The 23,473-nt window shown below is 40.9% G+C and overlaps 1 protein-coding gene across 1 annotated transcript in view; it reads right to left on the reverse strand.

Annotated features, from left to right (window-relative positions):
* Positions 1-2,916: 2,916 nt before the first annotated feature.
* Positions 2,917-23,473, reverse strand: part of GTPBP4 (GTP binding protein 4) — a 34,942-nt gene continuing 14,385 nt past the window's right edge. The window contains exons 6-17 of the mRNA XM_077491123.1: positions 20,931-21,023; positions 20,340-20,531; positions 20,188-20,253; positions 17,614-17,703; positions 17,405-17,515; positions 16,313-16,390; positions 15,075-15,126; positions 13,848-13,948; positions 11,860-12,057; positions 6,939-7,001; positions 4,200-4,340; positions 2,917-3,461 (exon numbers count right to left, since the gene is read on the reverse strand). Coding sequence (XP_077347249.1) covers positions 3,309-3,461; positions 4,200-4,340; positions 6,939-7,001; positions 11,860-12,057; positions 13,848-13,948; positions 15,075-15,126; positions 16,313-16,390; positions 17,405-17,515; positions 17,614-17,703; positions 20,188-20,253; positions 20,340-20,531; positions 20,931-21,023 — 1,338 coding nt within the window. The 3' untranslated portion in view covers positions 2,917-3,308. The remainder of the gene's footprint in view (positions 3,462-4,199; positions 4,341-6,938; positions 7,002-11,859; positions 12,058-13,847; positions 13,949-15,074; positions 15,127-16,312; positions 16,391-17,404; positions 17,516-17,613; positions 17,704-20,187; positions 20,254-20,339; positions 20,532-20,930; positions 21,024-23,473) is intronic.

Genomic DNA, 23,473 nt, shown 5'->3' on the forward strand with positions numbered 1-23,473 from the left:
AATCTCTGATTTGGTGATGATAAAAGCTAGGGAGTCTACTACTTGCAGGATGCATCATTGGACTTGGGAGGTATAGTTCACTAGTATGAGCCTCTGGGATTCTACCATAGGAGATTCTCTTTGGGACAAATACTTTCCTCCCTACAGCTAGGTGAGGACTAGCATTTGGTTCTCATTTCTATTAGGCCTCATACACACAAGGTCCCTGCTCTCCTCTCCCACCGGTTGCGGGGGATCCGTCAGGATGGAGAGCGGGGAAAGGGACCAGTAAATATGTAATTTGCTGGCCCCTTCCTGTTGTGAATTGGACACAGTGAGTACTCGCTCCTGTGATAACTGAGCAGAGTAAACTGATTTCTCAACTTCAGTTTATGGAGAGGAGCCTCTGTCTCCTGTCCAGTCATTTTCAGTGCTGAGAAAGGGACTGGGGAATCTTGTGTCCTCACTTTCTCTGTCTCAAAGGGGAGATGTCAGGGATCTGTTTAGACCCCCAACAGGGCTGATAAGAAAAGAAAAAAATATATATATATTAAATTATAAAAATTAATTTCTTTTTATGTATTTTTTTCTTTTCTTTTTTACATCATTCACCCCTGCCCCACTAACAAACACTTTACACTGCCCCAAACCCCTTCCCCAAAAGCATTGTGAAAAAAATTCAAATAAATTAAATTGTAAAAATTAATGACTGTCACCATCCACTGCCACATACCTTGTTCCCCAGAAGCACTGTGAATTTTTTTTTTCTTTTTTTAACCACTTGCTTACTGGGCACTTAAACACCCTTCAGACCAAATTTTCAGCTTTCAGCGCTGATGCAATTTGAATGACAATTGCACTGTCATGCAACACTGTATCCAAATGAATTTTTATCATCCCCCCCCAATAGAGCTTTCTTTTGGTTGTATTTGATCACCTGTGCGATTTTTATTTTTTGTTTAAAAAAATGTAAAAAGACAGATTAAAAAAAAAAAATGTGTTTTTTAAAACGGGTCATTTTTGTCCGTCATTGATGTACGCTGATAAGGCGGCAGTGATGGGCACCAATGGGTGGCAGTGATGGGCACTGATCGGTTACACTGATAGGCAGCATTTCTATGTGGCACTGATTGGCACCACTGGTGGGCATTGATAGGTGGCAATTATGAGGCATAATTGCTTCTTCCGTTTCGGGACCGATGTCCCTTTAAGGTGAGCCGGTGATCAGCTTTTTTTTTTTTCTCCTCTGCTGTCATCGCGAGGAGAAAAAATTGGTACATTTTCGCAGTATAAACATTTATTAAGTTTTCTATTGTGAATAAAATATGGGTTTATGAGATTTGAAAATCCTTGTATTCACTTTTTATGTAGATGTTACACAGCACAGCATGGTTTTTTGCCATTGGGTTGTAGCTACACTGGTGAGGGGATGGGTAAAATCGGATAAAAAAAACTTTAACCACCCCTCAACCTATGCCCCCTTAAGCTATAGAGGCAGTGGCTGGAGGTGTATGCATGTCACGCCTGAGATGCTTTGCAGCTGTGGCAGGAATTAAACCCCCTGTAAACCCGCTGTTCATAACCCATTCAAGTGAATATGGTTGTTTCTGCAGAGTCCAAGGGGTTGAAGAAGGTGGTAAGGACACAATGCAATGCTTCACGGCCTGTCAAATGCTCTCTGAAGTGCGATCCAAACACAGATGGATCTTCAGAGAGCAATTGCACACATGAGCAGGTCCTTATGGTGACAGCATTACTGGTGTGGCGGTGATCAAAAGACACTGGACTGGCAGGTGACATTGTACTGTTGGGGCAGTGACTAGAGACAATGGCTGGCAGCACTGACATATAGTGATATCAGAGCAGCCAGCCACTGCAGATGATCACCACCACAGCAGTACAATGTCACCATATGGACGTGGCACTTGTACTGTTTTTTTTTTTTTTACATACTGGCACTGTAGTATCACCGTACTCACACTGTACTTGCTCCGTGGAATGACTCAGTGGTCACAGATCACACACCGAGGTGCGGTTCTGGGAAGACGAATTAGTACCTCTTCCCAGAACAATGCTAGTCCCCATCAGTCATACAGTGGCTGGGCAGGAGGTGGTTTAAGGTCACTCACATCCTGTTCATATGCCTGCTGCCTGCCTGTTACCTTGCCATGGCTCAGAGAGTTAGGGGTAACATACCTGTAATGCTTGATAGCATACACTGTGGAAGAAGCACAGATTTCTAAAACATGGTTTCAAAAAACGTAACTAAACAAAATTAGTTACGTCAAATGTACTAAAGCTGCCTTAAAGGGGTTGTAAAGGTTAGTTTTTTATTTTCTAAATAGGTTCCTTTAAGCTAGTGCATTGTTGGTTCACATATCGTTTCCTTCGATTTCCCTTCTAAATGTGTTTTTTCTTTGTCTGAATTTCTCACTTTCTGTTCCTCCTCAGTAAGCTGTTCTGGCTGACTAAACACCGCTCGGATGATGGTGTGAAGTTTACTGAGGAGAAACAGGAAGTGAGATATTCAGACAAAGAAAAAAAAAACATTTTGAAGGGAAATCGAATGAAAAGATAAGTGAACCAACAATGCACTAGCTTAAAGGAGCCTATGTAGAAAATAAAAAATGAACCTTTACAACCCCTTTAAGCCTGATTAACACCTATGCATTTTTAGTGCATTTTGCAGATTTGCACCAAGTCCATTTAACATGGTCTCCTATGGAACATGTTCTGTAGTGCAAATCTGCAAAATGCACAAAAAATGCCTATGTGGGACTCAGGCCTTCGTATTATTGAAAAGTGTAACACTTATCAGCCGTTCAAAATATTCTACAATTTTTACATATTAAAAAATGAACGGCATCTTTCTTTGCAGTATACAGCAGTTTGCCATGTAGTACTTGAAGAATGTAAAGGTAAAACACACACATACACTTTTAACGGAGTCCATTTAGCTTTAATAAATATGATCTTATACTTCATATTTATTTTCTTCAGGGCGCATTTAAAGATTCAGGGTTGCTTCAAGGCACTGTATGCTGTAAAATCCATCCAATTCTGAAAAAGTGGTTGAAGGAAACCTAAAAGTGGAAAATGAAGGATGGGCAGTCCAGATTGTTCCTTTTTACAAAACTAAAATGGTCAGTGATATTAGGTGTGATGAGGGGGGAGCTGTACACTGCCAGCACAATGACCCCCACCCACTCAGTGTGACAAGGAAGGAGCTGTACAAGGGGGCAGCACAGGGACCCCCACATGATGTGACAAGGAGTCCGCGGAGGAGCAGCAGCAGAGGAGTGGCGGTCATATTCCCACAGGAGAAGGTCTTATCGTCTGTCTGTTTTGCCGGATTTCCTTTTACCAGCCAGTAAATGTTTGGGTTTAAGATCAAACACATGCCTATCAGCCTCTCCTTTCTTGCTCATTTGGTTCATTTTCCTCTGGGATTTCTTCATTATCACCTTGGCTTTCTTTGCCATCTAAATAAATAAAAAACAAGGCGATGATGACAATGATACTAATATTCACAGCTAGAATTTAAACTGTAATTATAACAATGTCAAGAGCTGAAAGAATCATCATTGCTGATCTCTGCTTAACACATTTGTACAGATCTAATGCACACGAGGTGTGCTGTGCCAAAAGAAAGATTTTTTTTTGTTTTAATGTGGAGACTGTCATCCCCCAAAATGATCCAAGGCTCTGTTCACACATACACAACACGTTGCAGTATTTTATAATAATTATACACAAATAACAATGAACATGTAGAATTCTGTTCATAATATCAGATGACACACAAAAGTGATAACGTTCAATAGCTTTACTCAGACAGGGTTCTCCTTTGGTAGCAGATCTCAAATATGTATTTTTTATTTTTACAGGTTTAAGTTAGAAACACTTTTTTCAGTATTGTTGTTTCGGCTGAGCCCAGTCCTGCCCCCAGTTAGTTTTTTTTTTAAGGGTGTTAAGAGCCAATTATGAGGGTGAGACATGATTATGTATTATGGCTATGGGTTAAGCCAATTTTTAAAAAGTTGTCCAGAGTTTACAAATACTCCTGGATCATATTAAACCAATTTGTCTAGCAAAACTAACCTAGAGGGCATTCCACATATGGGTGATTGGAGCTCATCTCTTTATAGTATCATGAAAGGAATAAATAATGGCAAATAGCCAACAATCAAGTCTATGATAACACATGGAGGATCACTGACCTTTGCATCACGAACTCCGGATTGGTCTCTTGGTGGCCTGGAGTTGCTTCGGCTGCGAGTAACAGATGTCGGTGGCTCAGAATCTTCAAGTTTACGCTTTCTCTGGAGGCTTCTGGACCTTGCTTGTGCTGCATAATGGGTCTGTAAAAGAGGAGCCAGTTAAAAAATAAAATAAAATGAACTCTATGAGCACTTGGCAAATACTTTGCATATAACAAACCTAAATAGAATACTGGGGGGGGTGCAACTAATGCTGCAAGTATGAAGTGCAGGTTCCTAGAGGCTTGCATACCTGCAACAGATACCCAAATCTTCCCACTATGGGTGAATATGCCATGCTATTCTGTCATTGTAGACTCAAAATGTGTTGCTAATCCCTGCAAATTCCTTCTAAATTATCCATATTTTGGGCAGCCTCACAGGCAGGCAAGCATCGGCATAGTCAGAAGCATCAAAGATTTTCCTCTCAGAAGGGCATGAGATTCGGAAAAGGTTAGCAGAGAGGAGCTCACCGTGGTGACAGCAATGTAGTCAAATTCTAACTCTTTTCAGGCTTCATCTTTGTAGCATTAGGGTGACAGTGGCCAAGAAAGTATAGAGATAAAATCTGACAGGCTGTAATACAGCACAGTGAAAGGACAGCGCGAGTACAGGGGTTGATTTACTAAAGGCAAATCCACTTTGCACTACAAGTGCACTTGGAAGTACAATCACTTTAGATCTGAGGGGAAGCTCTGCTGATTATATCATCCAATCATGTACAAGCAAAAATGCTGTTTTATTTTCCTTGCATATTCCCCTCATATCTAAAGCAATTGCAGTGCACTTGTAGTGCAAAATGGATTTGCCTTTAGTAAATAAACCCCAGAGACCATGCTTCTTATACATATCTTCTGATACTTCTCACAATTCTAACACTTTTTATTTCTAAAAAGAACCCCTAAATAGTATATCTTTTTTGAAAGCAGAAACCCTGGAGATTAAAACGGTGGGTGTTGCAATTTATGTTATTTTGAAAACACATTTTAGAATTTTTTTTTAAAGAATGTTAGTGAATGTTAGTAAAATATGGTGTTATGTCGAGTAAAGAGATACCAAAAATGTCACACTTAAACATTGCACACGCCCATGAAATGGCGACAAACTATGGTGCCAAAACATCTTCAACTGTGACACTTTACAGTCTACCAGTTTAAAGTTACATGGAAGGTCTGGTGCCAAAATTTTTGCTATCGCTCAGAGGTTCGCAGCGATTCCTCATGTGTGCTGCGATCACCGTTTACATATACAGTATTTCACAAGATTGAGTACACCCTTCACATTTTTGTAAATATTTTATTATATCTTTTCACGTGACAGCACTGAAGAAATGACACTTTGCTACAATGTAAAGTAGTGAGTTTACAGATTGTACAGCGTAAATTTGCTGCCCGCCCAAAAAACAACAGTCATTAATGTCTAACCTGCTGGCAACAGGTTTCGACAATGTGAATGGCTGCGATTACGTCACTCCCTCGCTACAGCAGGGATTTTGCCTGATGATTGTAAAGGACAAAAGGTTTTTCACCTTAATGCATAGAATGCATAAAGTTGAAAAACCCTGAAGGTTTACAACCCCAGTGACTGGCTGCATCTAAAGTAAAAATGTCCTAAACATGCATATTTACTGTACCTACAGTATAGGTAAGCCTTATTATGTTTACTGCCACTTTAAAACTTTTTTTATACTGTCCCTTTAAAAAATTTTGAATGAACTTTATTGCTATCACAAGGGAGGAACAACATCCCTTGTGAAAGCATGGGCTGTGACAGGTGGCCATCTTTATAGATGGATCTGGGGGTCTATCAAACCCAATATTTCTACACTGGCCTCCAAAGAATCTACTCAAACTGAGATTGGTAAGATCAGATGCTGTAAAAGCCAGTAACGGCTTGTAACAAAAAAAAAAAAAAAAAAAAAAAAAAAAGAAGAAGTGACCAAATCCTTGTTGCTTCTGGTTTCTTACATCACATACACACAGATTTCAGCACACTGATCAGTGCCGTTTCCAGGTAAAATCCTATTATAATAGAAAAACTAAAGTCTGAAAGATTACCTTTGAAATATTAACCATCCGTTTTTAATTTTATTCAGCTGCAATACAGTGCTGAAAAACCTATTTCACAATGTGCCTTTAAATAGCATTTCTATGTAAAATAGATTGTGACACTGTGTTGAATTTCATGTGCACTATCTGCAATTATTTCCTCTAAGTTTGCAGGTTGCGAGTTTAGGAGGTGCCCAATGTTCGCTTATAAAAGCCAATGAGAATAAAGCCGGCCTTAGATGGTGCAACTGGTTGCAGGGAAAAAAAAATTAAAAAAATCAATCGCTGACTGTGTTGATAGGGGAATCCCTCCTGTGGAACTATTGTGTTCTCCTGATGGGGTGGTGTGGGGAGCCGTCCCTGCCTGGAAATCACAGAGTAAATATTGCTAGTAGCTATAGCTGCTGGCAATAATCGCATGAAAAATCTGACATGCTGGTTATACCCAATAAATTGACTTGGGTACAATCAGCCTGCCCATACATTGACTTGGCTACAATCAGCCTGCCCATACATGGTTCGAATCCCACCTGGTCCCTACTGAACCAACCCGAGTTCCGAATTGTCTATAGTTGGGTATTTCTGAGAAAAGCTCCTGAAATAAGGATTAAAAGCTGTGAATCAAACTGCTCTCTTTATGAGGTCCTCTTACCTCATTATTGCTCACATCAAGACCCAATGAACTCATCTCTTTTTCTAATGTCTTCCTTTGAACCTGTAAAATTAGAAGCAAAATTCAGATTTTTAGTAATGCTGCAAACAAAATGTTAAGCAATAAATAAATACTGTGATATGCTCTACCTTTCAGGATGTAACAGATAATAAACACAATTACTATACTGTGGTATGGAGTGAAAATTGGGAATAAAGATTTAGACATATTGTTATCCTAAAATTTCATATTCCTGATTTGTGCCTGCCGTACCATGTTTAACCACTTTCAGACCGGACCATTTTGCTGGTAAATGACCAGAGGTCTTTTTACAATTTGGCACTGCGCTGCTTTAACTGGTAATTGCGCGGTCATGCAATGTTGTACCCAAACAAAATTTGCGTCCTTTTCTTCCCACAAATAGAGCTTTCTTTTGATGGTATTTGATTGCCTCTGCGATTTTTATTTTTTGCGATATAAACGTAAAAAGACCGCAAATTTTGAAAAAAAAAATGATATTTTCTACTTTTTGTTATTAGAAAAATCCAATAAACTCAATTTTAGTCATACATTTAGGCCAAAATGTATTCAGCCACATGTCTTTGGTAAAAAAAAAAGTCAATAACTGTATATTTATTGGTTTGCGCAAAAGTTGTCACATCTACAAACTAAGGTACGTTTTGTGGAATTTACGCAGCTTTTAGTTTACGACTGCCTATCTCATTTCTTGAGGTGCTAAAATGGCAGGGCAGTACAAAACCCCCCCAAATGACCCCATTTTGGAAAGTAGACCCCCTAAGGAAATTGATAAGTGGCATGTTGAGCCCATTGAATATTTTATTTTTTTGCCTCAAGCGATTGAATAATGACAAAAAAAAAAATTTTTTTTTTTTTTTTTACACAAAGTTGTCACTAAATGATATATTGCTCACACATGCTATGGGCATATGTAAAATGACACCCCAAAATAAATTCTGCTGCTTCTCCTGAGTACGGGGATACCACATATGTGGGACTTTTTGGGAGCCTAGCCGCGTACGGGGCCCCGAAAACCAAGCACCGCCTTCAGGCTTTCTAAGGGCGTAAATTTTTGATTTCACTTCTCACTACCTATTACAGTTTTGAAGGCCATAAAATGCCAAGATGGCACAAAACCCCCACAAATGACCCCATTTTAGAAAGTAGACACCCCAAGCTATTTGCTGAGAGGCATGTTGAGTCCATGGAATATTTTATATTTTGCCACAAGTTGCGGGAAAATTACAAACTTTTTTTTTTTTTTCCCACAAAGTTGTCACTAAATGATATATTGCTCACGCATGCCATGGGCATATGTGAAATGACACCCCAAAATAAATTCTGCTGCTTCTCCTGAGTACGGGGATATCACATATGTGGGACTTTTTGGGAGCCTAGCCGCGTACGGGGCCCCGAAAACAAAGCACCGCCTTCAGGCTTTCTAAGGGCGTTACAGTTTTGAAGGCCATAAAATGCCAAGATGGCACAAACCCCCCCCCCCCCAAATGACCCCATTTTGGAAAGTAGACACCCCTAAATTTAGGGGTACACTAGTGAGCCTAGGTAATAAATGGCGGGTGCACTGAAACTATAAAAAAATAACTAACCAACCAGCGTCACCTGTAACAGTTATATGGTGATCACTGGTGAAAGGGTTAACTAGGGGGCAATCAGGGGGCTTTATGCAGTAGTATATGGGGGTCCCTGGCGCTATAAAAAGCTGCGGCGAACCTAAATACCTACCTGCCTAACTAGCATCACTTGTGACACTAATACAGCGATCAGAAAAACGATCGCTTATTAGGCTGGGTTCACACTGGAGCGATGCGGGAACGCCACGAATCCGCGGCGGGTTCCCGCATCACATGCCTCCCGGCGGCAGTTCACACTGCCCTATGCGAACTGCTGGGAGTGTCAGTGAAATGTTAATGACACCCCCAGATCAGTTCGCATATCGCAGTGCGATCTGCAAACTCGGATCGCATGGTGTGAACACCCATGCGATCCGATTCTGCTGCGGACCAAAAAAAGGGTCCCGTGCGAGTTTGCGGCGGGTGCGACACGAATTCAGCCATACTATCTGTATGGCTGAACTCGAATCGCACAGAGATCGGATGTGATTTGCACTGCAGTGTGGTGCGAATCACATCCGTTCTCAAAAACCGCTGCAATGTGAACCCAGCCTTAGTGACACTGGCGACGGGGGGTGATCACGGGGTTAAACCTTTATTGGGGGGGGTTAGGGGGGTACCTTAGAACTAAAGGGGGCTAACCCTAACTGCCCTAACAGTTATTACAGTCACAAATGACACCCGCCGGGTGATCAGGGGGTTAAACCTTTATTAGGTAATAAATGGCGGGTGCCCTGAAACTATAAAAAAATAACTAACCAACCAGCGTCACCTGTAACAGTTATATGGTGATCACTGGTGAAAGGGTTAACTAGGGGGCAATCAGGGGGCTTTATGCGGTAGTATATGGGGGTCCCTGGCGCTATAAAAAGCTGCGGCGAACCTAAATACCTACCTGCCTAACTAGCGTCACCTGTGACACTAATACAGCGATCAGAAAAATGATCGCTTATTAGGCTGGGTTCACACTGGAGCGATGCGGGAACGCCACGAATCCGCGGCGGGTTCCCGCATCGCATGCCTCCCGGCGGCAGTTCACACTGCCCTATGCGAACTGCTGGGAGTGTCAGTGAAATGTTAATGACACCCCCAGATCAGTTCGCATATCGCAGTGCGATCTGCAAACTCGGATCGCATGGTGTGAACACCCATGCGATCCGATTCTGCTGCGGGCCAAAAAAAGGGTCCCGTGCGAATTTGCGGTGGGTGCGATGCGAATTCAGCCATACTATCTGTATGGCTGAACTCGAATTGCACAGAGATCGGATGTAATTTGCACTGCAGTGCGGTGCGAATCACATTCGTTCTCATAAACCGCTGCAATGTGAACCCAGCCTTAGTGACACTGGCGACGGGGGGTGATCACGGGGTTAAACCTTTATTGGGGGGGTTAGGGGGGTACATTAGAACTAAAGGGGGCTAACCCTAACTGCCCTAACAGTTATTACAGTCACAAATGACACCAATGCAAAAAAAAAAAATGACATTGGTGTCACTGTGACTGGGGGGCAGGGGTAATTGGGGGGGTGATCGGGGGGGTGTGAGTGTGCCTGGCATGTTCTACTGTGAAGTGTCGTGTTGGTGCAACTCACCGATCCTCTCTCCTCGGTGTCGGAACGAAAAATACCGACACGGAGGAGAGATTACATCACTTCCTCTCCTGTGTTTACATTACAGGAGAGGAAGTGATGTCACGAAGGATTTCTATTAGTCGGGAGCGATCGCGAGGGGGTGGCCATGAATGAATGGCCGCCCCCTCATCCCGGATCGCTCGCGAACGAATACCGACCGCCGCAGGCACTGGGCGGGGGCCTGATCGGGCCCCCGACCCGCGGGAAGGCAGGGACGTACAGGTACGCCCATATGCCTGCCCGTGCCATTCTGTCGACGTACATCGTCGTGCGGCGGTCGGGAAGTGGTTAAGTATGAAAAAGTATCCTGTTCTCTATGTATTGCTCCCTTTGTGTGAAATCCCCTGTGTTCCTCACAGTCAGTCAATCTGCTTTGCAATTAAAAGTGACCACACTAGGCATGAGAGCAAATAGCGGTAAGTGTTCTGGGAACTAACCCAATGATCAGGCTTGTCCGACACAGCCCCCTGGCACAGCCATTCACTGGCAAGGTCAGGGTGCTGCTGTTTCTCTTCCCTGTGATCCTTATGCAGCTGAGAATAGAGGGTATGGGATCACTTATGAATGGGGGGGTTGGTTTGCTTCATATGTCTGAATGGGTTGTTCTACAAGGTGAGGGTTTACATATTCTTTAAAAATGTGGTATGGTATGCTTACTGTAACCACTTGCCACCCAGGCCAATTCTGACATTTCTTTCCTACATGTAAAAATCATAATTTTTTTTTTTTGCTAGAAAATTACATAGAACCCCCAAACATATATATTTTTTTTTAGCAAAGACCCTAGGAGAATACAATGGCGGTTGCTGCAACTTTTTATCTCGCATGATATTTGTGCAGCAATTTTTCGAACTTATTTTTTGGAAAAGAAACAGCTTTGTGCTTTTTAAAAAACAAAACAAAAAAACAGTAAAGTTAGCCCAATGTTTTTGCATATTGTGAAAGATTAAGTTACGCTGAGTAAATAGATACCCAACATGCCACGCTTCAAAATTGCACACGTTCGTGGAATGGCGCCAAACTTCGGTACTTGAAAATCCCCATAGGTGACGCTTGAAATTTTTTTACTGGTTACGTTTTGAAGTACAGAGGAGGTCTAGGGACAAAATTATTGCTCTTGCTCCAACGTTCACATCGATTCCTCGCATGTATAGTTTGAACACCGTTTTCATATGTGGGAGGACTTACATATGCGTTCGCTTCTGCCTGTGAGCACACCGCTATGATCATTTTTATGGTGAAGGTAATCGCCAGCTGAAAATGGCAATATCTGAATGTTGTCTGTAGCTACAGGCACCATTCAGATATACCTGCTCAAAGTTCGTCACATCATATAACGACAGGCGGGCATGAGGCGGTTAAAGAACTGACAGCTGATTAACATATTTACCACACTGCTGTGGTATGGTGTATATGTGCCTACTTCCACATTTAGTATACTGCCTCTCAATTTAGTAATTTCTGGACATGTACCAGTGATGGCACTCCAACAGGTTAGACAACTAAAATTCCTAAGGCACCTTTAAAGGGGATGTGTGGCTTCCATATATTTTGTAACCTATTCAGCTCAATCCCGGTTGTTTTTATACAAATGCTGCAATGGTCCTAATGAATCTGACATATAACCAATGGTCCACTTACCTTTTTAACAGTTCTTGGCAATCGCGGGCCATGTATATCTTTCTCCTTTGACTGAAGGATCTTCAGCTTTTTCTTTTCCCGAATCTGTTGAGCAAGTTCTCGTATCTCGGCCATTTCCTCATCCTCACTCTCCATATCACTATCATATTCACCGGCTGCTTCCTTTAGCTCCTCCTCTTTCTCCAGTTCTTCCAGTTTCTAATACAAAGTAATTATTTTAACATCCAGTATGCATTTAACACTTATAACAAATACAAAACGATATACAATCCAGTTGGAGCTTCAATGTCCACATATGAACAGGGCTTGACAAATTTGCTTGTAATCTAGGAGTCAGCTAAAAAAAAAAAGGTAGGAGCGACCGGCAAAGCTTTATTTTCAATATAAAAATGAACCAATCTTAAATTTACACAGAAAGATGACTAGAAATAATGTGACTGCTTTTACTCCCTGCCTTGCAGGGACACAAGACTGCCATATGCCCTGCTAAGGTCTCCCTGAAAAACTGACAGGCGAACCTGATCAGACAGCCCGTGTGAAAGGGGCCAAGTAGGGAGATGAAAAATTATTTTAATTAATCTCTTCCTTCCCGTGGGACGACTATATACGTATTGTCTTTGAAGAGGAATACCGTTGTTATGGTAGCAGCTAGCTACCATAACCCCGGTATCCTCTTCAAGATCCAGCGGTTCTCTTTCAGATAAAAGTGGTCTCTGCGGCAGATTAGCCGCAAGATGACTTTTATCAGCGGCGCCTCCCGCCGGTGCCCTCCCCCTCTTCTGCCATGCGCCAGTGCCCTCCACTGCTTACCGTGGCAGTCGGTAACAGTGGAGGCGATCTGAACCTGTCCCTGGCCTGACATGGAGACGAGTGAGGGGAAGATGGGCCCGCGGACCCTCTCCAAGTCATTGTAGGGCGGAAGCGATGTCAAATCGTCACTTCCGTCCATAGCTCTTAAAGGGACATTTTATTGTTTATTTATTTTTTTTTATTTTTTTTTTCAAATGAAATTTTTTTTTATTTTTATTGCATTTTAGTGTAAATATGAGGTCTGAGGTCTTTTTGACCCCAGATCTCATATTTAAGAGGTCCGGACACGGAGACAGGATACCCCAAGCTGTGTCGCCCCAGGCACCAGGATACTAATCCTAGTCGCAAATGCGACCTGTCGGCCGCGGTTTGTCGGGCCCTGCATATGACTATGGTCAGTAATGCCGGTTTGGATCTCCTCATGCAGCTTTTTGGGTTAACTGACTCTGACCAATCTACACTGTGCTGTGTAAGTTTGAAAAATATCACACACGTGGACAGGAATATAGCAAGAGATGACTACAAAATAATAAACTAATATTACCATATCTAGGTAAAGGGAGAGATCGCTGATATGCAAACAGAACCCAGCCCAAAGCCATAAGCTTTGTAAAATTCAGCTTTTGAGAATGGGTCATTATACAAGACAGCTGGGATGGCAGCCATTTCCCAAGGAGTGCATGTTGTCCTGACACCCACAGAGTGCATTAGCAGTAAAACATCTTGTCATACTTCAAGTAATTCTAAGGGTAAAATAATTTTTACGTTAATGCAACCCTTGCATTAAAAAGGTAAACAAAAAAACATTTTGCAACCTGCTGTGCCTATCCACCCCCTGTGCCCATCTGGTTTTCTCTCCTCTCTTCCAGACCCCTGCTGCTCTCAGTCAAATCCAGTGAGCACAGAGAGAGGGGCAGGGTCGAGCTGCACTGTGTGTGTCAATGGATGCACACAGCCCAGCTCAGGATGAAGCCCGTACGTAAGCGCTTGCCATTGGGCAGACACAGAAGGGGAGGAGTCAAGATTGTTGGTGGGAGACCCCAGAGGAAGAGGTTTAGGGTTACTTTTTGCAAAACCATTGCGCATAAAGTATAACTTTTTTTTGTTTTTATCAAAATGACAAAAAAGAAAAAGAAGGTAGCACTATAACCTCCCCAAAGAATCAAATTCAGACTTACCTTCATGATATCTGGATCAATATAATCTGCAATATTATGACCCTGCCAGACTTCTGGGATCTTATCATGCTTCTCTGATGGATTCATTAGATCCCAGTATTCTAAAAACAAGAGGGAAAAACACGCATGAGCAAATGACTGTCATTCTCCCTTTACGAGGAGGATGAAGTACGATAGTAACCATCCATCAGTTCCAAAATCCTTCCACGGAAAAGAATTTGAGATAAATATTGTGTGTGCATAATGCATTTGTCCTCTTTACTCCATCATTCTGGTGTCTTGCAGAATTTACAGTAACCTTATAAGACAGCACTACCAGAGCAGACCTCTTTCAGAATTTACGATTTCCTTGGTATTCATGAATCCTCCAATGAACTGGAAAAATGCAGCCAATAAAGTCAGGTGATTTAATTTGTAAACTTGTTCCAAGATATTGACTTCCCACATGGTGAGGCTGAGGGGTGAGTTAGGCAGGAAAATGAAAGCCTTTGTAGCTTCTGTACTTGTACGGTGACAAACTGTTGGCTTAAAAGAAACCCGTACTAAACAGAAATAAGGAGGCTGCCACTGAAGACAACCTTGTTCCTTACCTAGCTATCTCTGACTTCAATATTTTCTTGCTTACTGACCAAAAACAGGCATGCAGATAAAGTCTGAGCTCCTAAACAACATACTGTTTCTAGGAAAGGGACTTAAAATGTTCAAGGTACTGGATTTATTATGATAGAAAGGCAACAGGCATGAGCTATGGCAGTCCCCAGCACTGGTTTTCTTTTCTGTTTCAATGTTTTTATTGAGATATGAAAAAGGGAAAACCAGATAAATTCCCACACAGGGGATATGGACGTAAAACATAAGAAAGACCTTCACTTAAAAGTACATAATAAAACATATTATGAGGGTATAGATTATAAACAAACTGACCCACCAGCTGGAGCCCAGGGCCAGTGCATTATGCCCGAGCCTTGAGACCCAGGGGCTAAGGCAGACAAGGGGGTGCAGGGTTGTCTGCAGAACAGGGAAGGGAAAAACAATAAAAAATAAACAAAAAACAGTGGGCGGGGGAAGGGGGGGGGACGATAGGTGTAGAACAGAGTGCACTGGTTTTCTTTTAAATAAATATTTTTGTAGTATGTAGCTCCAAAAAGCTGTCATCAAAAGACTTTTCCTATTTTTGATATTATAAAAATGTAAAATAAATAAGAATTGTGAAGAGTTAATACTCACTCTGCAGGTCCAGGATATACTCGTCTCCCATCTCCATTTCAAGGTCTCGCTCCTAAAACACAAAATATAAATCACATTATGAAATTATACTCAGTGCTGTAAAAGCCTCCATATACAAAGGGGTTGAATTACTAAAGGCAAAAAGACTGTGCTCTTTACGAAGTGCAGTTGCCCCTGAGCTTAGTAAATGAGCAGAGGCTCTGCTGACTTCAATCGTCCAATCACGTGCAAGCAAAAATGCTGTTTTTTTTCCCCCTTGCCCATGATTGGTTGCTTGTAGAGTGAAGCTTTACCTCATTTAGGTGTCCTTTTATGAAGCAGTGAAATCTATTCACTGCTTCATTCTCCGGAATTCACAGAGGAGATCTTTCTCCTCTGTGTGCCACTATATGAAGCGGAGTAGATCGCTTCACACTTGGAGGAGTGAAGCGATCTACAAACGCTTCTAACACTGGAGAACGGCCCCTAATACTGGAATCTCATGAGACTTTACGAGATTACAGTACTAGAAATTCACAGATACACAGAGATGTCAATATATTAAGCAGTGATAAATTATCACAGCTCAATACACTGACACGCGGTGTGATTAATGTTAGTGAAATAAAGCGTCCCCCTACATAATATATACATGTATACACACACAGACATTATATATACATGTATATACACACACATTATATATATATATATATATATATATATATATATATATATATATATACATATGCACATTATATATTATATATATATATATATATGTATACACATACATATGACAGGGGGACATGGTTACAGTTTTGGGGGTCTGAACGAGGCATAAGGAAGTTAATTATCTTCCTCTTTCCTCCTCAGATCCCCCGATTCCCTCTTCACTACCCCGGTTCTCCACCTCTGAGTTGGTGAATCGGGGAGTGTGAATTCTGACACAGATCACAAGTGAAGCGCTGAGATCACAGCTTCATAAAGTGACCGTTACTGTGTCAGTCTATGTGGATTCTCCATGTGCGGAGATAATCGGCGGGAGAACAAGTTCAAACACATCTCCCCCCGATTATCTCTGGTTTATAAACTGTTTATGGGCTGTGATCAGCGGCGATCCTCTGGATCTCCACTGATCATTGCTTCATAAACGGACACCTCAATAAGCTCTGGAGCAACAGCTCTTGCAGAGTTCACAACTTTTTTACCTTTACAAAATCAACCCCAAAGTGTCTTTTACAGTTTAGGCTACTAACCGATTTCTTCTTAGGTGCGTTTGTATCCATCCGTTTTTTCCTGACTATTGCTCCCTCTGGAATGAAAGGTGGCCTTTCCTGAAATGAAAACAGCAGCCCACCACAATAAGATCCAGGTTATGCAAACAGATTTATATTTCCTTTATAAGGTTAACATTTCCTAAATCGGAGTTATATCACGCAGGACATGATGAAATAGATGCACAGAGCAAAGGTTGTCTTCAGTGAAAACTGCACCGCAAACTGATGTAGTAATACAATCAGATAAAACCTGTTGAGCTTAACCCCCATCCTGGGCTTCTTTAGAGGTCAGGTGAAGTTGGCTAAAAGAAAAAAAACTTGGGAGGCAGGAAGTGTGATCCCAAGTTAAATTTATACAGGAAAATCAATATTCTCAATAAAAGATTAAAAAAAAAAAATTAATAAAGTGCCCAATTCTACCCTTGATCTTTTAAAAGCACATACATTCATTAAACCTAGATTCCTCATTCTATGAAACAAATGACTTAAGAAAGAAAGCCACCATAACAGCATAAAGTGTTTTCTACAAAAGTGGAACTTTGATTAGAAAATTAAGTCTGGCTAGGTGACTTCGGGCTGGCCCCTTTTGCAGGTATAGCCATGTAAAACATTAAAAATACTTGCCTAGTGTTTAAAATCCAGTAACACGTAGTCTCGCGCTGCTCTGCACATGCTCAGTTTCTGTCTTTTTTTTAGTCACTTAGCCAAAATTGTAGAGCATGACTTGCTGACAGCCTAAAGATTTACTGCTGCTCAGGAATCTGGGCTTCAGCAAAATGGCAGCCTCCGGCACAAAAAGATAGGAACAATACTGGAGGCAATTTACAGCACACACTCATTTTGGTATCATAGTTGTGAATTGGGAATGTATGTTCCTTGCTAAAGAACATTTGTCAAGTTATGGGTAAAGTTCCACTTTAAGCTAGGCGTTATAGGCTTCCTATGTTCCTTAGACACAAGTAAAAGTCCATAATTCTCATTCAAACTCACATGCTTTATGAACAATTATAACTATGATGTACAATAAGCAATAAACTATACTATGTGACATAAAAGATTAAATTGTCTCACCTTATCATCTCTCTTGGTTGGAATGGCCAAGTGAAGCCTATTGAGCACATCGTTCACTTTATTTCCCTTCATCTTGGTCTCCACTCGGTGGGCTAATAATCTGTCACATGCCTACGTCAAAAAACAGAATTAATTTAAAAAAATAATAATTGATTAAAAAATAATCCCAGGGTTTTTAAGGCCACATGGAACATTCTATCAATGCATACCTCTGTTTTAACTTGGATCACACCTTCCTCGGTCAGGGTGCTGGTCTCAATCACTGGCAGACCTTCATTTTCAAAGTCCTTGAAGATTTTCTGTAAAAAAAAGAAAAGTAGAAGACCGTTTTAAACTGCTACAGTGGGAAAAGCTTACACCTTGTAATACGCCCTATCACAAGTATAGAGTAAAATTAAAGAGATGCATGATGCAGTAGGTTATAGTGACGCCTGCAAATCAAGCCATTTTTGAGCGCTATATTAAGCTAAATAGGCAGCCAAATTAATGACAGATTTTTTTTTTGTTAAGTTAGCCTTTAATGCCAGCAGAACTGCAGTTAGTTTTCTGCAGATAATAGCACGACCCCAAAGTCGCATGATTTCCAGGGCAACTTTGATCTGACTTCACACTAGATGGACCTAAACCGCACCAAAGTAGTGCAGGCACCTTTTCAAAATCATTGCAACCAAGTTGCACCAATCTAAGCGGATGCTATTGAAAAGAATGGGCTGCGACTTGTCATGTCCAAGGTTGCATTGCAAGTAGCACAAGTGTGAATAGAGCCTTAAGCCTAGTTGCACGATCGGATTTTCGCCATTGTGTGATGACAGACTGCCTAAAATCCCACCGTTCATACGCCCATCAGACAATTTTTGCCCAACTTTCCGCCAACAAATGTTGGATGGCAGGCTAATAAATTTTTCGGTGGAAAATGGTCTGTTGTCAGATTTACGCATCATGTGTACACAAGTCCGTCACACAAAAGTACAAACATGCATGCTCGGAATCAATGCTCACCAAACACAAAATTAACAGAAGGTGCCCAAAGGGTAGCGCTCAAGAGCTGAAATTCCATGCAGTATGTCACTACGTTCATGTTTGTTGGCCGACAATTGTGTGCCATTAGTATGCAAGACAAAATCCAGGCACACGCCCTTTAGATAAAAGTCTGACGCTCTGTCTGCCAACAATCGCATCGAGTGTATGAGTCCTTCGTTTCTCTCCTAAAACGAAATCTATAACTAGCCCTTTCAGACCTATTCATTGTAGTTTGTTCCGTTAACAAGTACGTCATTGTAACACACCGGGGACACATTTTTAATGGCACTTCAGCAAGCTAAGACCATGCCCCTCTTGTGAACTGCAATGCATGGTAACATACTACAATGCATTGTTGTGTACTGCATCTAAAAAATGGTGCATTTTCATTTTTCATTCCATCTTCAAGGTGTTGGTATGCCATTCAAATGACAGCTTGCATTAATGCAATGTGCGGCTTTTCTAGTTATATTCCCCATCGCATACATTCCTGGAAAAAGCCTGAAGTATGCTGCAGTAAAACCAGCACCTGGTTAACCAATATCAATGTAGATATACTACATGGACATGTCTATCATGTGATATATACTGCTGGAAAGTTATGAATAGGCCCCTAAATCAGTAATTCTCTCTGTAACCACTACACTAATATAAATATAAGGCTTAGACTCCATGTAAAAAAATGCAAAAAATTAAAATGTAAAAATTGCAAATTGGATGTGAATTTCCCCACATCAGAGATGCACTGGACCCCTGCTTTGAGCCGGTCCATACTGCATTGTGAACCCAGCATAATACTTGCAAATCTCAACACCAATACATCAGTAGCCCTAACACGAAACAGAATTTTGTTTGCCGTTTTTGTTGTTAGAATGTTGTAAGATAACATTTCTTTGTTATAATTATTAGAGGTCAGATTGATATCCATTTTCGACCGCAGTGACATGAAAATTCCAAGGAGCGAGACTGAAAATTTTTCTCGGCTGTATAAAATTTCTAATAGTGTATGTGGTTTTCATTCAGTAAAGTCCATTTGTTCTAAAATCTTGTGTTAAAAGCAAAAAAATCTTTTGAAAGACATTCAAATGTTCTGAGAACTTTCATTTTGTAAATTCTACTAGTGTATACCCAGCTTAACTTTCCCTGTAAATATAACACTAATAAACCTGGCCCCCTGATCCTAAAATTAACCCCTTATAATCCTAACCTTTATATAAAGGCAATTTAACCCCTTACACCTCTTCTGTACTGGAATACTCTTCTCCCAAAAGATAATGGCAGCAGAGACTCCTACTTTGGTTTCAACCTATATCTTGTAACAGATTCATTTTTATGCTGAAATAAGTGTTTGGGGAAAAAAATAAATAAAAAAAAAGCAATTTTGAATATTCTCATTTGCAAGTTATGAGCCTCAACCCATGTAGTTTTAGGACCCAATTACACAGTAGTTTAGGATGGCAAAGAGAACAAGGCACATCCACACTGACATAATGGACCTCAGTAATGTGAACGTTAGGGCCTCATTCACACCACATGCAGAAACATCAGTTTCTCAGCACGTGTACTGCAATGACTCAAAGAAAACAATGGTTCTCTAGGTGCCCTGTTCACACCACAACACTTGTATCAGGTGATTTTTTTTTATGCTCAGGAATCTGCAATGTGTATGCAATTTTCTGCACAGAAAAGAAAAAAAAGACATGAATTTTAGTGAGCCCTGTGCTCAGAATCTCCATTTTATGACCCCATCATTGCTCTCTTACCTGCTGTTCCTCATCCAGTTCCGAGACCCTCTTCACATCACACTTGTTCAAAACAATCATTAAAGGCTGAAGGAAAAGTACAAAAAATTATCTTAATCACGTGCAAGCAACACTTCTTTATCTATCTGAATTCAACATTATGGAGGGCAAACCTTATTGGCAAAGAGAGGACGGATGTTGTTGAAGAGCTCCAGCTGCTCCTCCAGGGTGTGACCACACTGCTCTGAGATGTCCATTACATAGAGGACGGCAGCACGAAGGTGAGCCAGAGCGGTGATGGCTTGCATCTCAATGGTGTTTCTCTCCTCCAGGGGGTGATCCAGAATACCTGGTGTGTCCACTACCTGCAATGTACCACAGTTATAGTGAACCATGTTAAGATCTTGCTTTATATCCTTGTGATAATGAAGTGAATTCTGACATACTATCTTTCTTTACTAATAAAAAACAAACAAAAAACAAACAGACGTGCCGTTTGTTCTTCTGCATGCTACCCTATGGTCAGGGCACTCAGCAACAGCTCAGTCAGAGTGATATGGAGAAAGGGGCAGGGTCACAGGCAGAAACCCAGCACATGGCAAGATCAAAATACAAGCATGAAGGTTTTATTAGAACATAGGGTCAAAAATTCAAAGAATCAGACCCATTAACATTACAGCTGGAAATAGCCATTAGTGGCATTTAAAAATATTTCAGTACACAAAAAATGAATTATGGTACCTTTTAAAACCGCAAAAACTAACCTGCCAGCGGAGGTATTTATAATCCATGTGCCCCACAAATAATGACTTGGTGGTAAATGCATATGGCTGCACCTCTACATCCGCTCTGGTTACCTGAAAAACAAAGCAATCATTCAAGAGAGAACTACAACCATCTATCAAATGCTCACATTTTCTAACGGCTTAAATTATATCAGTAAGCTATTGTTTTAGCAGTATAATGTGCATATTATACAATGCACAATACTATAAGACAAAACAGAAACCAGTTAGGACTGAGCTTAGCAAAAGGTGAGAATATTTCAGTTTAATTATTTTAACTGAACAGGCTTACTTACAAAGTTTTACATAGTACACAAGAACAGGAATAGAGGGGAAATCTTCCAATGGGGGCACTTCTTCCTGTGACAACTGTCTGAAAGAGCATTTCCCTTATTTTGGAATTCTCTCACTTCCTGTTGAGCCTACAAACCTCCCTAATGAGACCAAAATAAAAACAACCCGTGGTTTTAACCCTGCCCCACTCAATCCTAAACGAAAAAAAAAAAAAGCTTTGGCTTAGATATAATTTTTTAGCCTATCAAGCCATATATGAATTCTACCTTTTCGAGTCAAGGAGGTCCTGCTGTTTGAGAGCCTGGCAGGGAGCTGTCTGGTGTATGCGCTCCATAGAAATATTTGAGCTAAGATTAATAACAAGCAGTCTGGTTTCTCACATAGGCTCACAGCACATGCCATACTGAAGTGGGTGTAAATCTTAAAACTGGGCAAGGGCAGACCCATAAGATAATCATGCTCTGATTCACATAAATATTTTCTTGCTTGGAGTTACCAGGCAACAGTTAATTAAGTTAATGACATGTTTTCTTAAAAGAACTATGTCGGCAGTGATTGTTGGTTTGTGAGCTGTTTCAGGCTTAAATAAACACAGAAACAGCAAGAGGAGTATGAAATCCTGAGCAGTACAATTGTTATGGATCAATGATCAGTAGTTTAACCAGCAGATCAGAACAACAGCCTGGTGACTAGCACTTTCAGAAGGTGCTGGCAATAGTATCCCTTATAGTTTACTTACTACAGGCTTTTCACACTTGTAGTGTGCCTCTTGTGACAGACTCCCCGAAATGCACCAAATCCACCCAATACAAACATTTCCACACACTGCAGGCCTGTACACATGAATGGATTTTTTGTCGGAAAAAACTTGGATGGTTTTTCCGACGGAATTCCGCTCAAGCTTGGCTTCTTGGCTTGCATACATGGTCAAACAAAAGTTCTCTGAACTTACGACCGTCAAGAACGCGGTGATGTACACTACGACAAACCGAGAAAATTAAGTTCAATGCTTCCGAGCATGTGTAGGAATTTTGCACATCAGAATTTGTGCAGACGATCGGAACTTTTTAAGACCGAAAAATAGAGAACCTGCTCTCAATCTTTTGCTGGCTGTAATGCTGGAGCATACACACAGTCGGAATTTCTGACCAAAAGCTCACATCGGACTTTTGCTGGCAGAATTTCTGATCGTGTGTATGGGGCTTAAGGTTGATTTACTAAAACTGCAAAGTGCAAAATCGGGTGAAGCTCTGCTCAAAATCAGCTGCCAGTTTTTTTTTTTGTTTTGTTTTTTGTCAAATAATAATTTAACAAGCTGACGTTAGAAGCCAATTGATTAGCATGCAGAGCTGCACCAGATTTTGCACTCTCCAGTTATCAATCCCACTGTGCCAATGCAATTGACAAGTATAGACCAACAGGGAACATTCCAGTGTGAAGTTATTCTACAATATTTAAAAAGAATTCCTGCCTAAAACTATGCGTAAAAATTTCCTCTGCCCCCACCCATTACCTATCCTGCTTAACCTATGTATAAAAGATCTGTATACATATCGTTTGCCAGCACCTTCTGAGCATGCGCGGGACTCGTATGGAGCCAGCGCGCTCCTTTCTCAAGTGTAAAAGATCTGGCTTTCCCCCAGCGTCCCGCAGTCACATTCTCGGGCTCTATAGGCACTCCTGGATAAGCCGAGAACTACAGCATCTACTTCTGTGTGTGCCCAACTTCCTGTACATCAGATGTAAGTGGCAGATGTGTGTTTTATTATGGATTAAAGCATTTTTATCTGAGTGGCGCTTCTCTATTTGTTTTTTTCATGACTTGAACTGGCTTCACTTCAAAGAAAAGCAGCCTTCTATGGATGTGCATATATTATCCCTTGTCTGTCCAGCAAGACCTAGCATCTTGGACTGATTATATACTTATGAGCATCTTGTATGTTACTTATAAAAAATTGTGGCTGGACAATTGTCTCATAATGACCCATTATTGAGATGTAATATATTAAAATCTTATTTGATATATTTTATTCAACTATTTTAAATAAGCATGCGATTCGCTTTGATTGACTAAGCGCCATTGTTCCCTTTTTTTTCTCCTAATTTTATTTTGTATAATGTGAAAGATTTTATGTCGTAAGAAACATGAGAGAATCGTGATATTTTTATTCTAAGAAAAAAAAATTGTGATTCTCATTTTGGCCAGAATCGTGCAGCTCTACCACAGG

This window comes from Lithobates pipiens, unplaced genomic scaffold (genome assembly GCF_037356315.1).
Source record: "Lithobates pipiens isolate NorthernLeopardFrog02 unplaced genomic scaffold, aLitPip1_a1.2 Scaffold_19, whole genome shotgun sequence".
Taxonomy (NCBI): Eukaryota; Metazoa; Chordata; class Amphibia; order Anura; family Ranidae; genus Lithobates; species Lithobates pipiens.